Below are 24265 nucleotides of genomic sequence, written 5' to 3' on the forward strand. Positions count from 1 at the left end.
GATGGAACTAACTCCCTTCAAATTCTGCCCTCTGTGTCACGCGAAATACCCTCGCACCGACTCACACGAAGTGTGTAATCTGTGTTTGTCCCCCGAACACAGAGAACAAGACTGCGACGCGTGCCAGGCTTTCCGCTCAAAGAAAACAATTTGCCAGCATACAAGCTCTATTCTGGACATCTTCAGTCAACAATCGGATGAAGAGCCTGGCGAGGCCATGGGAACAGAGGAGGAGCAGGAGCCGGTCGCCCTCTCAGAATTCGAATCCGACCAAGAGGATGACATCCCACATGGTCAACGTACTGTGAGTACAGCATCCCCCTCATCCCAAGAGACCATTTCAATTAAAAAGAAGGCTTTGGTCCAACCCGCGCCCTCGGGCCCCGGTTTGCACTGAAGCCTACCATAAAGCCTTCCGGCTCCGAAAAGACTCCCTCCAAACAGAGTTCGGACCCCAGACCTTCGGGGGTCGAAACAAAAGTCTGGAACCGACCCCAACCATTTGGCCCCCAAAAAATCTTCGGTTCCGAAGACCTCAACAGTTTCGACTCCAGCACGGAAAATGTAGGCGCCGTAACAGACAGAAGTGCAGAAAACAACTAAAAAGCCCACTTTAGATGCCCCAGTTGAAAAACCGGATCCAAAACAAAAGCTTTTGTATATCCATCCACAGACTGGACTGTCGTGTAGTTCCTATAGTACCCCCTGCAGGACCTCCGCGTTTGGATAACATAAGCTGTGGCTTTGTGGCAGAGACTCTGCACACCCCCACTGCGTACGTTAGCCGGTTTTGCATTAGCTAGCTCACAGTGCCACTAGAATCTCCTCTTATCGGGGAGAGATTAGTTTCTGGTAACCTTCGATCATGACACGCCTGATTCTCTCCGAATCGTGGAAACCATGTACTACTTTTCGCTCAGTTACTCGTGCTTGTTCATTTGGTTCTGTCTCGGAGAGTTACACAGAGAAGAAACAGTTGAGCGGGTTTACAATAAGTTCCCTCGAACTACTGATGGCAAGATGTGCTGTATTTATATAGAAAGTATAGCGTCCCTTGTGTCTTGTTAGCAATTGTTGGGTAGGAAGATGACATATAGGATGAACCGTTTACGTAGATATTAGGGAGGTGGTGTGGAAGGTGGTGTATAGCCCTTGCCTGGTTCCTAATAAATTATTCATACTGGATGAGCACATCGAAGATGTTACGGGAGGCCTATTGTTCAGGAAGAAATCCTCCTTCTGCGTCCAAACCACAGACTAGATACCGTTCAGCCCTCAGAGCCCGTTATTGTAGAGTATAGGGAGCTAATGTAGGTGAAAGATTATGCCTGTAATTGGGCATCTGAAACTATGCCTATATTAGGGCATCTATACGAAATATAACGGGACATACACCACTACAGTGGCTCCAAAAAGAAGGGCTGATGCAAAAGAAGAATATCACATCTCTTTGAAGAAGAGATCTGTTGGAACTAACCCTTCCCCTCCTCCTCTTCCTCCACCTATTTTTCCTTCATCACCACCTTCCCCTTAGCTTCAACCAATTTCACCTGAACATTCACCACCACATACACCCGACAACCAGGATGATGGGCATGATGATCAGGATAGGGATGATGATCAGCCATTACAACACCCATGGGACAATCGCAACACCAATTCGCCCACGGGCAATGATCATGACCTGTACCCTTCCAAACCCTCTCCACCAGATGATGGTGTAGGATACATTGAGTTACTGGGTAGAGCTGCAAACTACCATGGAGTGCTGCTACATATGGAGTCATTAGAAGAGCCATTCCTCTTTGAAACCCTCAGTACCACACAGACGTCATCACATACACTACCCATGCTTAAAGGGATGGTCAGGCATGTAGATGACTTTTTGTAATGACCCAGTCAGAGCTTGTATTCTTAACCCTGAGTCGACAAGAAGTACAAGCCAGCACCATCTGTCCCAGTAAGTATAAGGGGACAATTGCCACTAGACTCCCTGGTTGTGTCCAGTGCAAGAAAAAGAGCCAACTCCCAGACAACTGGAGAGGCTCCACCTCCTGATAAGGAATCAAAACTTATTGACCCTTCTGGTAAAAAGGTAGCTTCTCAAGCAGCAGATTTCTGGTGCGTCTCAGGCACTGTTAGCGCGATGCGACTGAGCGCACTGGGATGAAATGGAACTAATCCAATATTTACCCCCGTAACACAATTCAAAAGCACAAGATCTGATTCATGAAGGGCAACTTTTTGCTAACAATCAAATAAGATGTTCTCTAGATGCTGCAGACACTGCTGCCAGAGCTATAAACACTAGTGTCCTTTTAAGGAGGCATGCCTGGCTATGTATATCTGGTTTTAAACCAGAGGTTCAAACCTTCATTTTAAATACCCCATTCGACAAGGAACATCTACTTGGCCTAATAGTAGATTCTTCACTTGAGAAAATGAAGAAAGCTACTGAGGTAGCCAAATCTATGGGAGCCCTTCAGTCCACACAGAGTTGTGCTTCCTTTCGACGCTCCTTTTACTGAGGAGGTTCCAAGAAAACCTCATCAGAGGGCCACCTCCACCTATACAGGCAATAACCAACCCTCTTTATCTAGGGGTTATTTCAGGGCAGGTTACAGGGGTAACAGCGGTAAAGGCAGGTGCTGGGGTTCAAACACACGCATCTCCCCCGCCAACCCAAAGCAGTAACTTGCCTTCACTTCCCCCGACCACTCAACACCTGTCTGGGGAAGACTGTCAGATTTTCTACCAATCTGGCAATCAATAACAGGCAATTGGGTACTCCAAATTATCCGTTCTGGTTACTACCTGGAATTTATCAACACGCCTCCAAATATTCCGCCGAAGCCCCACAAACTATCACCAGATCATAATACCTCCGCAAACAAGAGGTTTAGTCTCTACTACTAAAAGGGGCTATAGAGCCTATGCCACCCCAACATCACTGGTCGGGGGTATACTCCTTTTATTTCCTAATCCACAAAAAAGGCGGTTCTCTCAGACCAATTTTAGATCTCAGAGAACTCAACCAGTACATTCTGTCAGACCTTTTCCACATGGTGACACTTCAACCGGTACTGCCTCTACTACAGAAAGGAGACTTTCTATCTACTCTAGTTCTAAAAGACGCCTACTTTCATATACTAGTTCACCCTGCTCATTGCAAATTCCTCAGGTTTGTGATAGTGGGTCAACACTATCCGTTCAAGGTACTCCCATTCGGTGTCACCACCGCCCCCAGAGTCTTCACAAAGTATCTGTCAGTAGTAGCGGCTCACCTAAGGAGACCAAGCATCCACGTCTTCCCGTACTTAGACGACTGGCTCATCAAAGCCAACACGTATCAGCAATGTCTGCAGCACACTTTCAGAACAATTCAATTACTGCATCAACTAGGGTTCACAATCAATGTGCCAAAGTCACATCTCCAACCAACCAATACGAAGGACTACCTAGGAGCCACAATAGATACTCAAAAAAACTCTCAATTTTCCCAGCTCAGCCAGAATTCAAAATATTCAGTCTTTAGTTCTCCGCTTTCAATCCAACCATTGGATTCCTGCTCGAACTTACATGCAGCTACTGGGAATGTCATCCTGCTTCATGATTGTTCCCCATGTCAGACTGCACATGTGTCCACTTCAAGAATGCTTAGCCAGTCAGTGGAACCAGTCACAAGGTCTTTTGACCAATCTAGTGTTGGTAAGCTTCCGTATTCATTGCTCCCTGCAGTGGTGGAACAAACAAAATTTAGGACGGCTGTTCATAGACCCGGTTCCACAGATAGTACTGACAGCAGACGCATCCCTCACTGGCTGGGAAGCTCATCTACAACAGCACACAGCGCAAGGCTTGTGAATCCAACAGAAGTTGCTCCACATCAGTCACCTAGAGCTGCTTGCAATATTCCTAGCACTCAAGGCGTTTCAAACTCATCTAGAGGGCAAAGCTGTTCTAATTCGTACAGACAAGATGACTGCCATGTATTACATACAAAAACGGGGGGTGGGGAGGAGACACTCTCTCCAACTGCCCTGCTTAGCCCAAGACATCTGGAGGTGGGCCATTCACCACAAACTTTATCTCCTAGCAGAACACCTCCCAGGAGTCCAGAACCAGATTGCACATCTCCTCAGCAGGCTGAGACAGCAAATACACAAATGGGAACTCCACCCTCAGGTTCTCCTTCCATACTTTCAACGTTGGAGTGTCCCTCACATAGACCTGTTCGCCACATACCAAAACGCAAAATGCCAAAGCTTTGCATCCAGGTGTCCACACCCGCAATCCAAGGGCAATGCACTATGGATGAACTGGTCAGGGATATTTTCCTATGCTTTTCCGCCTCTCCCACTCATTCCATTAGTGGTTCAGAAGCTGAGGCAAACCTCTCTCACACTAATCCTAGTAGCTCCCACATGGGCACGTCAACCTTGGTTCACAACCCTGTTGAGCTATCCCTGGTTCTGCACCAAAAGCTGCCTTTAACCTCCAGTCTCCTCACACAGAGCCATGGAGAAATCAGACATCCAGATCCCAATCAACTGAACCTCGCGATCTGTCTCCTGAAATCTTAGTTTGGTTATTTGAACCTCCCACCAGAATGTATGACTATTATTAAAGAGGCTAGAAGACCTACTACAAGGGCCTGCTATGCAGCCAATTGGAAAAGATGTGTTATTTCTTGTGGTAACAATCATATCCACCCTCTTGATGCTTCCATACAAAACATCATCTGCCATCTATTACACATGCAGCAGTCGTCATTGGCTCATACCTCCATTAGACTACACCTAGCAGCAATAGCTGCATATCTACAAAACAGACAGCATTTGTCTTTGTTTAGAGTACCAGTGATCAAAGCCTTCATGGAAGGACTAAAAAGAATCATTCGACCTAAACTTCCACCTCCTCCAGTGTGGAATCTTAACATGGTCCTCACAAGATTAATGGGCCCGCCTTTTAAGCCCATGCACAAATGCGAACTGAAATTCCTATCCTGAAAAACTGCTTTCCTAATTGCAATCCCCTCATTAAGGAGAGTGAGTGAATTACAGGCATTAACCATACAAGAACCTTTTTTCTAACTACATGGGGACAAAGTGGTTTTTCGTACCAATCCAAAAATTTTACCGAAGGTTGTATCTGCTTTTCACAAAAATCAGTCTGTAGAATTACCCATATTCTTCCCCAAACCGTATTCAGTAGCAGAACGAGCACTATTGTACTACATTGAAAGAAGTAAATCTTTTCGTAAAACAAAACAACTCTTTGTTGCTTTTGCACCACCTCATAAAGGCAATCCTATTTCCAAATCAGGTATTGCAAGGTGGATTGTTAAATGTATTCAAACCTGCTTTCTCACCCTCTTGCGGCAAACAATCTAACAATGGAGTCAATGCCCAAAAAAGGAGTCCCCTACTTCGTGACTGGAAAGACTTCTTAGAAGAAAACCCAACGCAAACGTCCGGACCCAACACTAGATGGCGGGCTATGAACAGCATGTGGATCTACAGCTGTGCATTCCAAGAACAGATACCTACTGGATAAGTCACATTAGCCTTTCTCCCATAGGACAGCCTTGACTGTTTTCTTGTGAAAATTGTTCTAAGTGTGGAGTTGGTTTGTATGAAACCTTAGGAAACTGCATATGTACAAAAACTGATTTACTTACCTTTTTTCTAGGAAATGTCCTTGTGTGATACATAGGCATATTACAGCAGAAAACATACCTTAAAAAGTGATCTAAAAAGTAACATACCCAGTAATCTGAAAAGTAATTTTAACTGTTTTAGAAACGACTTGCCTGTAATCAATCAAATTGCATTCAACTGCATTTAAACTGTATTTAACTGCACTATTCTTGGAAAGTACAATTACACTTACCTGTACCAGGCCTGGCTTGGTGCTAGAAAATAAAATACAACTAAATAATAATTTGATACGAACAAATTGGTCTGTTTAGTCTTTGAATGTGTGACATCATTCCTTGCCTGAGTGTGTACAATAAATGCTTAACATTACCCTCTGATAAAGCCTTACTGCTCGCCCACACTACCACACATGGAGAGTAAGGTACTATCTACTTTTACTTCTGCCTACTTCTGGGGTTCCACTGGACGCTGTGCACACTATACCTTACTTCGGTATAGTATATACAGAGCCAGCTTCATGCAGTCATCTCTTCTATATTCTCTATGTTCATCTACATTTTTCTGTGCTGAAAGAAAATATAACCATGGAGCTGATGCCCATGCTCATTAACAGAGATAGGTAGTCACTATACCTCGTGACTCAAAAATACTTTTTTCGAAGAAAAACAAGTTGTACACTTTTTAGCCAACCCTACACCACTAAATGCCGCAAACGGGTGCTTACAGGCTACGTAACATTTGCTTTCTCCCTTATAGCACTGGTTCTCCTTCATAGGATTTTTGCTGAATTCATGAACAGCCCCTCCTCCCCTGATATCATGAGATGGTTATTTTGATAGTAGTGTTTTTTCAGTAGGTATCATAACTGTTTTTGAGGCTGTTGTCCATTTTAACAGTGTTTATTGCTGTGGAAAGTTACTGGCCATTACCAGCCTGACAAGGAAATAATTCAAGCATGTGAATTTATGAAAAATGGCAATGCTGTAGAACTGGGATTACAGGTAAGTAATTAATGTTTTCCAATGAGTAAACTTTGTCCGGTTATGAGCTACTACTAAAACAAAAAAATCTACCATTGTTTTTCCTTAGTATAAAGATGCAAAACACGATGAACTTATGGACTCCAAGTTAAGATGCGTGTTTGAAATGCCAGTTGAACACGTAAGTAAACAATTAAATGTTGCACAGGTTCAGATCTTTTTTTAACTGCTGAGAATTTCTAATTTCCCTGATCAAATAAGAAAATATCCGACTATACCTTAATAAATGACGTGCATACGGAGTTAATTTAATTTTAATTCTGTTCTCTCCTTTACTGTGAGTATATGTGTTCTGTATTTACATAGTGGAAGGTCAGGTAGGGAGAAATGAAATGCCATACATGAATTGTATATAATGGGAAACCCAATCTACCCTTGAAGGCTTGGGCAAATCAAATGAACGGGTAAAAGGCGCCTTCAAGGGATTTATTTGAAATACTCTATTCTATTGATATATATTTTTAACTGCAAGAATTATTGATAAACTCGCCAGAGAGATATAATTCAAATATATTTTAACTAAGAAATATTTTTGTTCCTTGTGAGGACATAAGAACCAATGAACCAATCACAAAACAATAAATATTCAACTGCAGACTGCCGAATTTTCGCTGCGCTACAAAACTTAACAGAATAAACTTCTTCAATTGAGAAGTTGCTGGGGACTGGAAATTTAATTACACCGTCCAAAAAGCACCAGAGTTGACTTATCTGTATCTTTTGACGATTATTCACCTTAAACAAAAGCTACAGAACGACGATCGATTTGACATATACGTATCAATTGTATTCTATAATTCTTGAATCTTTGGAAACACCATTCAGGGGTCAACTGTTAAATTTATGATAGGCCTGAAGATGGTCTCATGGACAAATGCACAGAGATTGTATATAGTGATGTGAAAAAGAGAGTACACCTTTCATGGTCTGATTTTATATATTAAGATGTATCTGACCTCTGTCTAGTCCTCACTCCTTCCACAGTAGATAAATCTAACCAGATGTGACAAATCGCACACACAAAATAAACTTCTAAATTTCTTATTTAATCAAGAGTCCGCATTAATTATCCTTGGGTGGTTACGTCTATCCTGTAATATTGGACCGCGTGGAACTCGTAGTAGCAGCAGTACAATTATTCCTGTAAGTGGTTGTCTCTCGTATTGACAGATGAATTTTGGCCCCCGCCTCTTTACTAATCTGGTTAATCTTGATACTTGAGGGAATTTGTTTGAACATTTCACTGTATCTTAATAGGGTTGAGTTCTTAACTTTGAGTTGGCTGTTCCAAATTCCTGAGTTGATTTTGCAGTCATCCAGTTTGGGATTTTCTGGAGCATTTTGTATCCTAGTTCTGATGCATGATCCACTTCCTGATAATCTCACATTTTGCTCTTAAATGTTTAGAAGGGAGAGAAATTCTTGTATGACCTAATTATTGAGGTGTCCGCGTGCTGGGGTGCAAAGCAGGTCCAAATCATCACCTGCTTGATTGTTTCTATGTGGTCTTTGTGGAGAGCCAAACACTTATGCTTCCGCCTCCGCGGTCTAGGATACATTGTTCCAGAAGACTTTTTAATTTATGTGCTCTTTTGCAAAGCAAATATACTTAAGTGTTCTTTTTTAGAGAGTGGTGTTTTTGTTGGATAACAGTGCATGAATACCATACATGTACACTATTTTTCTAATGGTCAAATTACACAGTTGCATTTTACGTAATTACATTTTTGGGCATAGCTAAATTAAGTGAGTTTTATCAGTATAAGAAACAAGATGTTCAGTCACAAGACAAAGCCGGTGGTCCCCAAGTGAGGAGATTTGAATACAAGACCATATCACTGCCCATCTTAAAGAGTTCTGAAACATTTTAATGGGCAAGGGCGATGAAAGAAATCAAGATTATGGCCAAGTGACCATGTTTGAAGTACAAGACCTACATTTTGATTGCCAAATTGGTGCTATATCCAGGAAATTACAAAATGTGTGCATGTTTTCAGTAATATGAACTATGTATGTATCTGGTTCAGTTAGTTTGTTTTTTCTTAATTTATTTATGCAAATTGTGATTGACTACTCCATCCAGGGTGGCTGGAGTTGTAACGCCCATCCCACCAGTCACCCTCAACTGTTTACGGGCTTTGTAATTTGTTCCTCAGTTACCTCCTTTAACTTTATCTCTGTATACATCTGGGTGCTCATGTACTTTTTAATCTAGCAACAAAGAATGCTGAGAGCAAAGGAAGGAACAGAACATTGTCTGAGACTATAGTTCCAATGCACCCTCAGCACTTGCTTCACTTTTGATGTAGCACAAACTTTGTTGCAAACAAATAGTTTAAAATGGAAATTTCCTCTTATGAAAAGTAGTGTCTGCATTGTAGGATCTTCATTGATAGTCATACATTACAATAATTCTCTGCGGTGTGCGTGGGTCCTGCAACACTACATATTTTTCAATATTTCACAGATAGGGTGAGTTTTTCTCAATTTAGATTGGAAAAGTCCGGAAAGTCCTCCTTCATGGCTGCATTGCAGCATCTACAGTACAAAACATAGGATACCTAACTAACATTGAGGGAAAAGCGCAACTTGATTGGTTTACATTAAATAAGCTTGAGAAAGTGTCCTATTTCCTTAAGACTTCAGGAGCTTCCACTAGCCATCCTTTGTACTGGCCGTACAGTCCTTTTTTTGTGGCTTGTGTAGTCATCCTAGAACACATTAGGTGTTTCATACTTGGGTTTTTCTGTGAAATTTCTGCCAATTTTTAATTTTTTTATCGTCACTTGTTTTAGTTTTTTTCATAACATCTCCCTACCGACTGAACTTATTTTTTTCTAATTTCTGCGGGGGTTTTCCTGTCGGAGTGCCTTATCTCTTTGAAAATACCTATCCTGTAGGAGAAAGAAGGTGGCTTCTTGCTTATACAAGGGGGGTGTGAGTGGTGTTCCTTCCTTTTCACATTCAATGAAGGGAAGTTAGTTTGCACAGAAATGTGTAAGAGCACTTTAAAAGACTGAGAAGGCCTCAAGCTAAGAGGCAAACGTGTAGATCTGAGGGTGGAGGAGGAAAAAAGTAAAAGCCTGAAAAAACTTCTAACTGTGCAGCTTGCTGAGAATGAGCCAGCACCTCATAAAGACTCCAATGGATGGAGATCGAGAGAGGGGGTGGAGGAAAGGTGCAAGATACAGAAATTCCTGGTTGGAGATGAAAAGAATGATGTCCCCAACAAAGGCATTTGTTCCAACATGCTCACCGTCAAAGATTGGCACAATGGTTGCTCATCAATGTCATCAAGGTCTTCTTAATCCTAGACAGCTAGAGTCTCCAGACTGACAGCGACACCTTTGGCATTGATGTTGAAGCCCTCAAAGCACATGAATGTGTCTCCTTTGCTGACAATACAGATGGTTTACTCCGTGTCGCCCCTGCAGTCACCGGCCATTAAATCTACCTCCACATCCAAGAATGTTTTTTGCCCATCGTCTAGGGTCCATCAGAAAATTGCAGAGACACCTAGAGAACCCCCTAGCTTTGGATACTCCACCTCATGTGCCGCCCTACTCCGAGGACAAAAGAGCTCTGTGCACTCCTGAAAGGCAAAGACCACGCCGATCTCCTTCTGCGTATCCTTGCTGGTCTCGTTCTGATGCAATGTCCTTCCCTTTTCGTACACTCCTACAAGTGCTGCTTCTCTCTATCTCTATCTCTCTATCTATCTCTCTATCTATCTCTCTCTATCTCTATCTATCTCTCTCTATCTCTCTCTCTATCTCTCTCTCTCTATCTCTCTATCTCTCTATATCTATCTCTCTCTATCTCTATCTATCTATCTCTCTCTCTATCTATCTCTCTCTCTATCTATCTCTCTATCTCTCTCTATCTCTCTCTATCTCTCTCTATCTCTCTCTATCTCTCTCTATCTCTCTCTGTCTCTCTCTCTGTCTCTCTCTCTGTCTCTCTCTCTGTCTCTCTCTGTCTCTCTCTGTCTCTCTCTGTCTCTCTCTGTCTCTCTCTGTCTCTCTCTGTCTCTCTCTGTCTCTCTCTGTCTCTATCTCTCTATCTCTCTATCTCTCTCTGTCTATCTCTGTCTCTCTCTATCTCTATCTATCTCTCTATCTCTCTATCTATCTCTCTATCTATCTCTCTATCTCTCTCTCTATCTCTCTCTCTATCTCTCTCTCTATATATCTCTCTCTATCTCTCTCTCTCTCTCTCTCTCGATCTCTCTATCTCTCTATCTCTCTATCTCTCTATCTCTCTATCTCTCTATCTCTCTATCTCTCTATCTCTCGATCTCTCGATCTCTCGATCTCTCGATCTCTCGATCTCTCGATCTCTCGATCTCTCGATCTCTCGATCTCTCGATCTCTCGATCTCTCGATCTCTCGATCTCTCGATCTCTCGATCTCTCGATCTCTCGATCTCTCGATCTCTCGATCTCTCGATCTCTCGATCTCTCGATCTCTCGATCTCTCGATCTCTCGATCTCTCGATCTCTCGATCTCTCGATCTCTCGATCTCTCGATCTCTCGATCTCTCGATCTCTCGATCTCTCGATCTCTCGATCTCTCGATCTCTCGATCTCTCGATCTCTCGATCTCTCGATCTCTCGATCTCTCGATCTCTCGATCTCTCGATCTCTCTCTCTCTCTCTCTCTCTCTCTCCCCCCCCCCCCCCCCCCACCAGAGGATGACATCACAAGCTTCCCTGTGGTGCTGGTCACAGATGCTTTCAAATTAGACATGGCGCATGCTGCAGTGGCTACTATCTTGGAGAGCCTACAATTGAGGGCATCATCACTATCTCTCCTGCTCTTTTACCTGGGCTTCTAGAATAAACAGAATAAAATGTCTTACCATCAATGGTGAATTTAGCAACTCCACTCCTACTGAAAAAGTACAGACCACCTCATCAGGATCCAGATTTCTTGAGGTCTGGTCCAAAGCTGGCCTCTGTGATGGTGGCTTCATTCGGGCAAAAGCATGTCTTGGCCTCTGAAACAACTACCCCCCTCAACTGTTGCAAGATGTGTCACTGGAGCAATATGCTTTAAAACATGAGAGCGTAATCGCTCTACTTCCGAAATATGACAGGTAACATGTGAAAATCTTCATGGAGCTGCTGTGTCACCGCAATAGACTTTGAGGAGATGGTCTGGGAAGGCTCATTTTAAAGCACTGTATGTTCGAGGCATTTGAGCTGCAGATTACACACTTTTGCATAGATCACCATCTGGTGTTGGGCCCGGATGTTTGCAGTTTGTTTTTCCTCTTGGAAAGTCTTTGGAAGCCACGAGGTCGGTGACTCCTCCTTTGGTTCGTATTGCGCATGGGCATCGGCTCCATCCTCAGATTGTTTTTTTCCGCCATCGGGCTTGGATGTAATACTTCGCGCTCCGGTTCCGAACATTCCAGTTCGACGATCGAAGCGGAATCCTTGCTCTCCGCGGTATTGTTCAGATACTGATCTCCTCAATCACCTTCTTCTTCGACACACCTTCGATTCCAGTCATCGACGGCGGCCTTCGGGCCTATCCAGGCTCCGGTCACGGCTGATGGAAAGAACTCCATGCAAGAAGTGCCCTCGATGTGGGTCCAAATTCCCCCACACCGATCTTCATGAGGTGTGCAACCTCTGCCTCTCCCCTGAACACGAGGCTCGAGACTGTCCCGCCTGCAAGTCTTTTAGATCCAAAAAGACTATTCGAGATCGAAGGGCCAGACGAAAAATGGTGCACTCTTCGACTTTCGTTCCAGTCGACATCTTCGGGGACGATGTCGAAGCTCCGGGACAGCAGCACACCAAAGAGGACATCACCCCGGCGCAGAGGGTCATGAGTAAAATACCCCCTGCCACACCCGCGCCGACACCCAAAAGGCTTCAGTCGCGCCTTCGCCTCCGGGCCTAGGCAAGACCAAAGACACTGCTTCGAACACCCCACCTTCGGGCCCGGTGAAGAAGCCAAGTAAGCCTTCCGGCGGCTCGGGCTCGAGCCAGCCTGCCAGCGGTGCCAAAAAACACCCTTCGCCACCGAAGAAGAGATCGGCCTCTACCTCGACACCGAGCTACGCACCAAAGCCCTCTTGTGTCCAAACCCAGCCTCTCGGTGCCGACCAAACATCATAAGGCCCTCGGCACGACACTCCCACGCCGAAGTCGGCACCGAACAAAAAATCGGAGGTTCCAAAAAAGCACGGCACAGACAAGCCTAAAAAGCCATCGGCCCCGAAAACGTTGGCGCCGACCGAACAACCAGTGTCGCAAGAACTTTTTACACCGGATCCTTTGCAAAAGACACTTACCAAGGATACAAAAACTGGACATTTGGCACTGTCTTCTAAAAAGAGACATTTGGACAAACCACCTCCACCTCCAAAGAGGAAGGACTGTGCTACCTCCCCTTTCAGAGTGCCTTCCCCACCTCCTCCACCCTCTCCACCTCCGCCCCCTCCACCTTCTCCACCCCTGCCTCATCGCTCTCCGACCCCGTCTCCAGACCATGATGATCAGGGGACCCATACTACGACCCAGCAGATGTGCCACAAGACCCCACCCCTAAAGGATCCCCAGACTCCTGGGATGATTATAATAATCCAGACATTCCAGATGTCCCACAAGATGCCCTTTATCCATCCCGGCCATCTCCACCAGAAGACTCACTAGGTTTTCACCACCTACTTCAGAGGGCGGCACATTATCACGGGGTAGAGCTACACACTGACCCAGTAGAGAAAGATTTCCTCCTAGACACCTTTGATACTGCACATAGGTCTACTGCTATACTACCTATGCTCAAAGGGGTAATAAAACATGCGCCAGAAGTTTTTAAAGACCCAGTCAGGGCTAGGGTCCTAAACCCATGCATAGAGAAAAAGTATAAAGCTGCCCCCACAGATCCTGCCTACATCAAAGGGCCAGCGCCACTGGATTCCCTAGTGGTATCCACTGCAAGAAAGAGATCAAATTCCCAGGCGTCAGGCGAAGCACCACCGCCTGACAAAGAGTCAAAGCTCCTGGACGCGTCAGGAAAACGCACTGCGTCACAGGCAGCCAATATATGGCGTATCTCCAACACTCAAGCGCTGTTGGCAGATACGACAGAGCACATTATGTTGAACTAGAAACCATCATGCACCATCTCCCAGAAAAATATAAAAATAGGGCCAATGAATTAATTCAAGAGGGTAAGACCATAACTAATACCTCTATACGCTGTGCCTTAGATGCAGCAGACACAGCCTCCAGGGCCATTAACACTAGTGTCCTCCTCCGTCGACACGCTTGGCTGAGATTTTCAGGCTTTAAACCTGAGGTACAAGCCTCCATATTAAACCGTCCATTTGTTCAAGAACATTTATTCGGTCCAAAGATAGATGAGGCCCTCGAGAAGATGAAGAAAGACACAGATACGGCGAAATCTATCGGAGCCCTACAGTCACACCCTCCTAGGCGCTCCTTTCGCCGCTCTTCCTTTCGGTGCACGGGCAGAGGCTACTCCTCAGATAGCGCGTCCACGTCCTACAAATCCCCTCCTCAGTCCACCATCACAAAAGGTTATCAAAGAGGCGGCTATAGAGGCAATAACAATAAAGGCAAAACAAATACCGCCCGCTCTGCCACACCGCCTACCCAATGACTTTCCCCTGCTCCCTCCAGACCATCCCACTCCGGTCGGGGGCAGACTACAAAATTTCCTTCACGTCTGGGAGTCCATCACATCAGACAAATGGGTGACCCAAATTATTCGTTCAGGGTACTGCCTAGAACTCACATCTACCCCCCCCAACATTCCACCCAGGCAACGCCCAATGTCACAAGAACATTCCACGTTACTAAAACAGGAGTTAATCTCCCTCCTACAAAAACACGCAATAGAACAGGTCCCCCACGATCAGCAAAAGGTAGGGGTCTACTCCCTATATTTTCTGATACCAAAAAGAGACGAGAGTCTACAACCTATCTTAGATCTCCGGCCTCTAAACACATACATACATTCGGACCATTTTCACATGGTAACACTTCAGCAGGTACTTCTGCTCCTCTCGCAGAACGACTTTCTCACCACACTGGACTTGAAAGACGAATACTTTCACATTCCGGTACACCATGCCCACAGAAAGTACCTCAGATTCGTAGTGGACGGGCAACACTACCAGTTCAAGGTGCTCCCATTCGGGGTCACAACAGCACCACGGGTATTCACCAAGTGCCTAGCGGTAGTGGCGGCACATCTCAGAAGACAGCACATTCACGTCTTCCCGTATCTGGACGACTGGCTGATAAAAGCCGCGTCCTACAACCAATGTGTACACCACACCGCCACTACAATCCAACTACTTCACCAACTAGGCATCACGGTGAACCACAAAAAGTCCCAGCTAACACCATCCCACATAAAGCAATACCTCGGTGCCACCATAGACACCTCAAAAGCCATAGCCTACCCCAATCCGGCCAGGATTGCAAGCATTCAGGCTTTGCGTCAAAAATTCATACTTCCAACACTCCCTCCCAGCAAGAGTGTTTATGCAACTGATAGGGATGATGGCCTCTTGCATTTTCATAGTGCCTCATGCAAGACTCCAGATGCGTCCACTCCAAGAGTGCTTAGCGCGGCAATGGAACCAGGCCCAGGGGCAACTGACAGATCTGGTGTTGGTAGATGGTCGCACCCATCGCTCTCTGCAGTGGTGGAACACCACAAATCTTTCCAGAGGTCGACCGTTCCTGGACCCGGTTCCACAAATAATCCTGATAACAGACTCATCGTTCTCCGGCTGGGGAGCTCATCTACTACACCTCACAGTGTGGACGCCGCAACAAAAGTTACTCCACATCAATCATCTGGAGTTACTGGCAATCTTTCTAGCCCTAAAATCCTTTCACACACAGATTTTAGGCAAGGCAGTCCTTATCCGCACAGACAACATGACCGCCATGTACTACATCCAAAAACAAGGCGGCACACACACTCCACAGCTCTCTCAACTAACACAGAGCATATGAAGATGGGCAATTCCACACAAAATCTTTCTCCTAGCCCAGCATGTCCCAGGAGTCCAAAACACCATGGCAGATCTGCTCAGCAGACAGACGCAGCAGATCCACGAGTGGGAACTTCACCCTCAGGTTTTTCACCCGTTCTTTCAGATGTGGGGGCATCCACAGATAGACCTATTCGCCACCCACGAAAACAAAAAATGCCCAAGCTTCGCCGCCAGATACCCACACCCATTGTCCAAAGGCAATGCGATATGGATGAACTGGTCAGGCAAATTTGCATACGCCTTTCCACCTCTCACTAATTCCATTAGTGGTGCGAAAGCTACAACAGCACTCCCTCACACTCATTCTAGTAGCTCCAACATGGGCCAGACAACCGTGGTACACCGCGCTGCTGGAACTCTCAGTAGTGCCACACCAAAAATTACACTTCTCACCATGCCTCCTAACCCAGAACCATGGAGAGATCAGACACCCGGACCCAACTCAGCTCAACCTTGCGATATGGCTCCTGAGATCCTAGAATTCGGATACCTTAACCTTCCCCCCCCCCCCCCCCCCCCCCCCCCCCCACCCCGACTGTATGAACGTTATCAGAGAAGCTAGACGCCCTACCACTAGAGCCTGCTACGCGGCCAAGTGGAAAAGATTTGTTGTTTATTGCCATAACAACACAATCAACCCTGTAGACGCATCCATACAGCACATCATATGCTACTTACTACATCTACAAAGATGTAACCTAGCATATACATCCATTCGGCTACACCTCGCAGCAATTGCCGCTTACCTACAAAACAGACAGCACCTATCACTTTTCAGAGTGCCTGCCATTAAAGCCTTCATGGAAGGCCTAAACCGAATAATTCCCCCCAGAGTGCCACCCTCACCTGTGTGGAAATTAAATATAGTGCTCACAAGGCTAATGGGACCGCCTTTCGAACCTTTGCATAAATGCGAATTGCAATTCCTCACCTGGAAAACACCTTTCCTTGTAGCCATCACCTCCCTTAGAAGGGTCAGTGAAATACAAGCACTTACTATACAAGAACCTTTTCTCCAAATGCACCCGAACAAGGTTGTCCTCCGTACCAACCCAAAATTCCTACCCAAAGTCATCTCACCCTTTCATCTAAACCAATCGGTAGAATTACCGTTTTTTTTCTCGCAACCTCAAACTGTTGCAGAAAGGGCTCTACACACACTGGATGTTAAAAGTGCCTTGCTTTACTATATCCAGAGAACACAACCTTTCAGAAAGACAAAGCAACTGTTTGTCTCTTTCTCTCCACCTCATAAAGGCAACCCCATCTCTAAATCAGGGATAGCTAGGTGGATTGTAAAATGCATACAGATCTGCTACCACAAAGCAAAACGCAGTCTATCTGTTCCCCCTAAAGCCCACTCTACAAGAAAGATAGGGGCTTCTATGGCTTTTCTAGGGAACATCCCATTAGATGATATCTGCAAGGCAGCTACATGGTCAACACCGCACACTTTCACTAAACATTACTGTGTAGATGTGCAAACCAAGCAACAAGCTAGTGTGGGTTAGGCTGTACTAAAAACACTATTTCAGACCACTGCAACAGATACCGGTGGTCGCCGCTAAGGTTGGAAACTGCTATACAGTCTATGCAAAAGTGTGTAATCTGCAGCTCATATGCCTCGAACGGAATATGCTACTTACCAGTATGCATCTGTTCTTGGCATGTAGAGCTGCAGATCTACACACGCCCACCCGCCTCCCCGGCTACCTGTATCTGTTCCAGTCTATCTTATTTAGATACAACACACATGGGTTTCTTCACTGTTATTACTACGCTCCATCTTTCCCTGTTGGCAAAAAACAATCTGAGGATGGAGCCGAAGCCCATGCGCAATACAAACCAAGGGAGGAGTCACCGACCTCGTGACTTCCAAAGACTTTCCAAGAGGAAAAACAAACTGCAAACATCCGGGCCCAACACCAGATGGCGATCTATGCAAAAGTGTGTAGGTCTGCAGCTCTACATGCCAAAAACAGATGCATACTGGTAAGTAGCATATTCCTTTTCAGCATAATTTTTGGGATCAAACAATATGGCTATTAAAATCTTCATCCAGCTTGTATGAACATCCTCAAGGAAGCCAAGTAGCCGTCCACCAGGTTTTTTTTCCTTTTAAATAGAAAAGATTCTGCATCTGAAGACCCTCTTGCACGGCAGTGCGGGTCGGAACAGGAATGGACATAAGAGTTGGAGGAAGCAGGTGGCCTTGACCTCTCATCTGGCCCTGGTTTTCTTTCTCCTCCTGCTGTGGCTATGTAGGAGGGTGCTACATACACTGTTGTGCTCCGTAGGGCAGCTGAGGCCCTTGACCTCGACCTGCATATGGTGTCCCTCAAAACTAATCTCCTCACTGAAGTACTTCAGTCGGCGGCAAGCTCTATGGAGCCCCTGCTTCCGTTCAATGAGGCATTAACTGACATATTGATGGGCACCTGATCTAAACCAGCCACGGGGGTTCCCGTGGATAAAAACGTGGCCAGGCGCCATCGCCCGGCCCCGGGTGACCCTGTTTTTTTGACAACCCACCCTACTCCGGAGAGCTTGGTTATCCAAGCCTCCACTTCCCAAAGCACATTCCCTACCGCCCCGCCGGATACGGAATCAAAGAAGCTGGAACAGTTCGGCAAGAAACTATTTTCATCTGCCAGCTTACGACTGTGGTTGGTGAACACCGCATGCCTCTTGGGCCGCTATGCCCACGCTGTGTGGGGTATGGTTGCGCAGGTGCTGCTTCAGTGTCCGGAGGATACTCGGGACAGTGCTTTCCCAAGCTGTTGCAGAGGGGAAAGATGCAGCAAAGTTTGCCATCAGGTGTGGACTGGACAGCGCGGACTCTCTGGTTAGGGCGATTTCCACAACAGTGGCCCTACGTCTCCACGCCTGGTTGCGGTCCACTGGCTTTTCAGGGGATGTGCAAAGTTCTCTCATGGACATGCCCTTTGATGGTACTAGCCTGTTTGGTGATAAGGCAGATAGTGCGCTGGAGCGTTTTAAGGACTCCCAAGCAACGGCCAAGTCCTTAGGGGTCTCCCCCATGCGCCCGGCCACGTCTGCTTTTCGTTCTTTTCGTGGCCATAGAAGGGGCGCCCGACACGTTTGTTCAGCCAGAAGCCTGCGCAGAAACAACCTCTTCGCAGACGTGGTTCCCGCTGTGGCGGTACAGGGGGCCAGCGTGCGGGTCAGTCCACCTCTGCTCCCACAGCATCCGCCTCAAAGCCTTCCTAGTCCGAGCTTTGGGGCACACCCCACGCCTGTGGGCGGCAGGATTCGCCATCACCTTCCTCACTGGCGTTTTGTTACCTCGGGCAGGTGGGTGCTGCAAATCGTCCGAAGGGGCTACTCCCTCCCGTTCGAGTCTGCCCCTCCAGCCATGCCACCTCAGTTCCACCGCATGTCTGGGGACCATTTTGCGCTTCTCCAGCAGGAAGTCACGGCCCTCTTGGCCTTTTTAGGTCGAGGACTATCCGGTCTGCCGAAGGCAGAACCGGAAGTCGGAGATTTAATGTTTCCTAGAGTGGCTATTTAGCCCGCCTCTCTTTTTGCTTCTCTTCCATTGGCTGGCTTCCTAAACTGAGGCCAGCCATTGGAGGAGAGAGCCGTCCCTCCAAATAGGCTCCGTCTTTTTCAGATTCGGGGGCTTGTTCCTTGCTGTTCTTTCCACTTTTTAGCCACGCCCTTTCTCGAACAGCAGGAACACGCCCCCGAATCCGAAAAAGTTTCGAAGCTTTCATCCGCCATTTTTTGAGGACTGCCTTCAGTGAGATGACGTTATTGGCCAGCGCCGCCGGTTTTGTTCTGTTTTCACTCCCCGTCGCTCTTTCTCTGCCCCTTGCCTTGCCTCTCCTTCCGTTACCCCTGTCTGCCTGTATTTCCATCCCTCTCCTGTTCAGCTCCTCTCTCGTTCAGTATTCTGTGTTCCCGGCCATCCTCTTGGCGACAGCAGTAGTTCCGGTACAGGGAGGCGATCTGTTGGCAGTGCTCTCTTTTACTGTGCTGCTGACAGGCAGATCTCGTGAAAGACTCCAGTTCCCGTGTCAGAGGAGTCGAGATGCAGGGGCGGATGGCGGGGGCCTGCAAGAGCCTGAAGGTGAACAGTAGTAGGGAGGGGAAGTCACTAAGCTGTATGCCCAAATAAACTCTTGAAGTCTCCGTCCGATACACACGCGTTCCTACTCTGCCGCCCTTTTCTTTGTGCAAAAGGGAGAAGTTGTATTGATGTGTCTTAGTTTTCGCACTTCCGGTAGCTTCAAGAGCACCAACAGTAACAGAAAGAATACCAATATGGCGACAGCAGTAGTTCCGGTACAGGGAGGCGATCTGTTGACAGTGCTCTGTTTTACTGTGCTGCTGACAGGCAGATCTCGTGAAAGACTTCAGTTCCCGTGTCAGAGGAGTCGAGATGCAGGGGCGGATGGCGGGGGCCGGCAAGAGCCTGAAGGTGAACAGTAGTAGGGAGGGAAAGTCACTAAGCCGTATGCCCAAATAAACTCTTGAAGTCTCTGTCCGATACACACGCGTTCCTACTCTGCCGCCCTTTTCTTTGTGCATTTTGCCTCTTTAACCTCCACACCTTTGTTCAAAACATCTTCCACCCCGCCTCTGACCTTTACAATCTCCTCACAGCGTTGCTCCCCTTACAACTGTTTCTGATAATCCCGTTCTGCACCTGCTTTTTCTTGCATTTATATCTTCTCTCCACCCAGCTGCCCCTTTCTGTATTGATTCCCCGCTACCCCTTACCACCGCTGTTCACTGTTTCTCTGTTTGCGCTCTCACCTTGGAACGTAGGTGCTCTGTAAGACTGTTGGACACCCTTCGGGCAGTCCCTAGCTTTTTGGGAAAAAACCCGCTGTATTGTATGTAGGATTTTCGAGCACATGCACGCAGTGTCGTTGTAAATTGTATTTTTTTTTTTTACACATTTCATTTTTATTAAGACCTCTACTGAGATCAACAATTAGTATAATATAGTACTTAAAACATTGTTTTATAACCTCTATGCAGTCAGAAAAGTTTCAAAAACGAGTTAAAAATGTACAAACATTATAGCAGGATGCACTCCGCAGCATAAGCGGTAAGCTCGGTTCTTGATTTGCCCTTCACAATTCCTTCCTGTATTGTGAGCAGCAGCAGCACACACAGCACTTTCTAGTGCATGAGCTGGAACCCACGCTCACCCTGTGCTCCGTCTCCGCTCTGGATTTTGGTGAAGCTGCAGTGTGCGCGCGCAGCGTGTTTTCTAGCTCTGTTTCCTGCTCCCTACCATTTGAGCCCAGCGCAGGATGTTACGTTCAGCCTCCGTCTTGAGCTGCCTGACTCGGCCCCGCCCTCCTCATCTCTATCTCACTACCTCACTCTCTCTCTCAAATACACTGTCACTTACACTCACTCTTTCACTACCTCACTCTATCTCACTACTTCACTACATCACTCTCTGTTTCTATCTTAATACCTCACAACATCCCTCACTACCTCACGCTCTTTCACTACCTCAATCTTTCGCTATCTCACATCACTCACTGTTTCTATCTCACTACGTCAGAAAATACCTCCCTCACTAACTCACTCTTTCACTACCTCACTCTCTCTCACTACCTCACTCTATTTCAATACCTCACTCTCTCTCTCTCTCTCTCTCTCTCTCTCTCTCTCTCTCTATCTCACTACCTCACTCTCTTTCTGCTAATGCAATAGGTATCACATATGCAAAAAAAAAACTAATGCCAATAGAAATGACAATGCCATTTATTTAGGGATACAAAAATGATAAAAAAATAATGAGCAATACCAATAGCTCTACCTATAATATTGCCGAGACCATTGCATTGTAAATGCTTGTTTTACTATGGCAATACTTTATTGTTGGGGAAACTGACGGGCCCTCGTAAGCTTAATAACAAAAAAATAGTCTACAAGCAAAAATATTTTTAATTTAAAAAAGCACACAAAAAGTTCTAAAAACTGTAACTAGGAAACACTTGCCTGCCGCGGAATTACTGTCAAGTTATTACTTGCAAACAACCTAAGCAGCAGGTTAAGAGTAGACATTAGAAGCGAGGTGAATTTATTAGACCTAAATATATGGATGTATTAAGCTATTTCAAACAAACCCATCCCCATCTGCTACACCAACAACACATATGAGCGCGAGCCATGGGCGGTAATATTCATGTGCCATTTTGAATATTCTGCCCTTAGCAGGTTACCCATTGATATATTAAATCATTGTTTGAGTTCTGTGATGCTTGACACCAAAGAACAGCGCTGGCAGCGCCCAACCAGTCAAAAGCATTAATGATCCAACATGAAAGGCATTTGACATGAAACAGAATAGAAGGAACAAAGTGCACTGAGTTATGGGACGAGGAGAGCTAGGGTTAAAAGGACTGGAATCCGGAATAACTATCAGATGAACATCTGGAGAGAAGGTAACCTTGTTAAACAGGGCAGTTCTCTGTTCTCTATGCTTGTGTGCTCGAAGACACATCCCTATAAAGTTTGAAAAATCTTTGTAACCTTGAAAGTTTTGGGAATCGGTTCTCGTAATACCAGAAGCAAACACTATAAGTCCCAGAATGCAACATGATGTTGGCTAAACATAAAGTGCTGGCTGAATGTGTCAACTAACAGACCTGCAACACCTGCAAGCAAATCTTAAGTTCAGCTCGGACAATGCTTAGGACAGAGAAGGAGATGGTAAAGAAGGGTCTATCTCATTGCTCTCTGACAATCCCATAAAATTCGAGCAGACAAACAGCCTTTCAAAATAAATCCTTTCTAGTGCCCCAGCTTGCAAATATTGACCCAAGCCGCCATCGCTCTGCAGCTTCATCACAGAAGAAGTGCAAGTATTTTCAGCGGCACTGGCAAAATAAAATTTTGTTTGCTGGAGCGCTCCCGTTTCGTTTTAAATTACGGACATTTAGATTTTTGGGTAGTTTGATCCTGCACCTAAATGTAACGCTAAAACTGCTCTTTTCCTTACATCTGGAATAGCTTGCTTTGACGGTTACAGCCTCAGTGATGGGATTAAATGAATTAAGAGAGAATACAACTTGTTTGGCTGTTGTTAAAGACACACATGAGGATGAGGGAAGAAGGGAATGAGTGAAGGCTTGAAAAGCCAGGGAAAACGAAGGGTACGATTGTGTGAAGGCAAGTAAAACGTGGTCACAGAATCCACATTTAGCCTGAAAAACAGGCATATCCCAGAAAGTTAATCACAGACCTACCCCAAACAACTTCCTCTGACTGTGCCTTGACTGTTCGACCACAGCCGCCACCGGGGAGTCAAGACAAGAAAGGGGAATGGATTGATTCGGCCTCTGAGATCCATGTGATCCGGGCAAAAGGAATAATTTCAGGAAAACCAAAGGAACAAGCGTCAGGGAAAGCGTTCGCTTTCACTCCTGCTTGGAAAACAAAGAAGCTCGCTAGTGGTGCGCGCGCGCGCCACTGCGAGACGTGCTTTCAATTATCGCACCCGTGTCTGGGCACGATAATTGAAACCACATGGCCTATTGGTGTCTATTATGCGCACCAAGCGCGTAATAGACACCAATAGGCCATGGGCGGAGCAATGCGCCCGCCTTTGGCCAATTGGCGTGCAGTCTTTTATAAAAAAGACACACGCAAAGGCCAATGGGGTAGCGCAAAAGGAATCGCACACGCACGAGCGTGTGCAATTCCTAGGTCAGTCCTAAATCCCCGTTTTTCACCTACTAAATGTCTCGCACTGTGCGTGCTCGCGCAACACTAGGCGCGAGACCTAAAAAAAAAAAACATTTTCAACATTAACAGTTCTAACTTTTAACAAATACATGACCTACTGCATTGCAAATGCTTGTTCTCCTCTGTTTGAACTGGATCTGAGCGCTTTCTCCAATGGCTAGGGGACTCTTCTTATGCTCCATGTATCTTTGCGTGTTAGAACTGGGGGTCTCTAGTTGGCTGAGGTAGGTACCTTAGTCCAAATAGGGACCCTTGCTTCTAGTCAGGGAAAGGAGGGACACACTCTTAGATAACCCCTGCTCACCCTCCGGTAGCTTGGCACGAGCAGCCAGGCTTATCTCCCAGGCAATGTGTAAAGTATTTGCAACCACACTCCCAGTAACGGTGATAACACCACAAATGGACACCACACTGATTTTATAAAAATAGCGATATTTTTATTAAAAGAAATACGATGAGCCCAAACGATAGAAATCCAACATATGCGTATTCGTAATATTTCACTTTGCTAGATATTAGGCCAACAATCACTTGTAGGTTCTTGCAGTATTAATGAGCAGTTCACGATGATCTAATGCAGTCCTAATGCAATGCTATGCAGTTCGTAATGTAGAATTAAGACCGTCCTTAATGCAAGTACTAATGCGGTTTGTAACGCAGGAATAATGCGGTTTGTAACGCAGGAATAATGCGGTTTGTAACGCAGGAATAATGCGGTTTGTAACGCAGGAATAATGCGGTTTGTAACGCAGGAATAATGCGGTTTGTAACGCAGGA

General features: G+C 45.8%; 1 protein-coding gene across 1 annotated transcript in view; it reads left to right on the forward strand.

The window, feature by feature from the left end:
• VAPA (VAMP associated protein A) overlaps positions 1-24265 on the forward strand; it is a 262013-nt gene that overhangs the window by 196440 nt on the left and 41308 nt on the right. Inside the window, exon 4 of the mRNA XM_085607337.1 lies at positions 6750-6821. Within this exon, the coding sequence (XP_085463463.1) occupies positions 6750-6821 (72 nt within the window). The remainder of the gene's footprint in view (positions 1-6749; positions 6822-24265) is intronic.

This window comes from Triturus cristatus, chromosome 5_2 (assembly GCF_964204655.1).
Source record: "Triturus cristatus chromosome 5_2, aTriCri1.1, whole genome shotgun sequence".
NCBI lineage: Eukaryota > Metazoa > Chordata > Amphibia > Caudata > Salamandridae > Triturus > Triturus cristatus.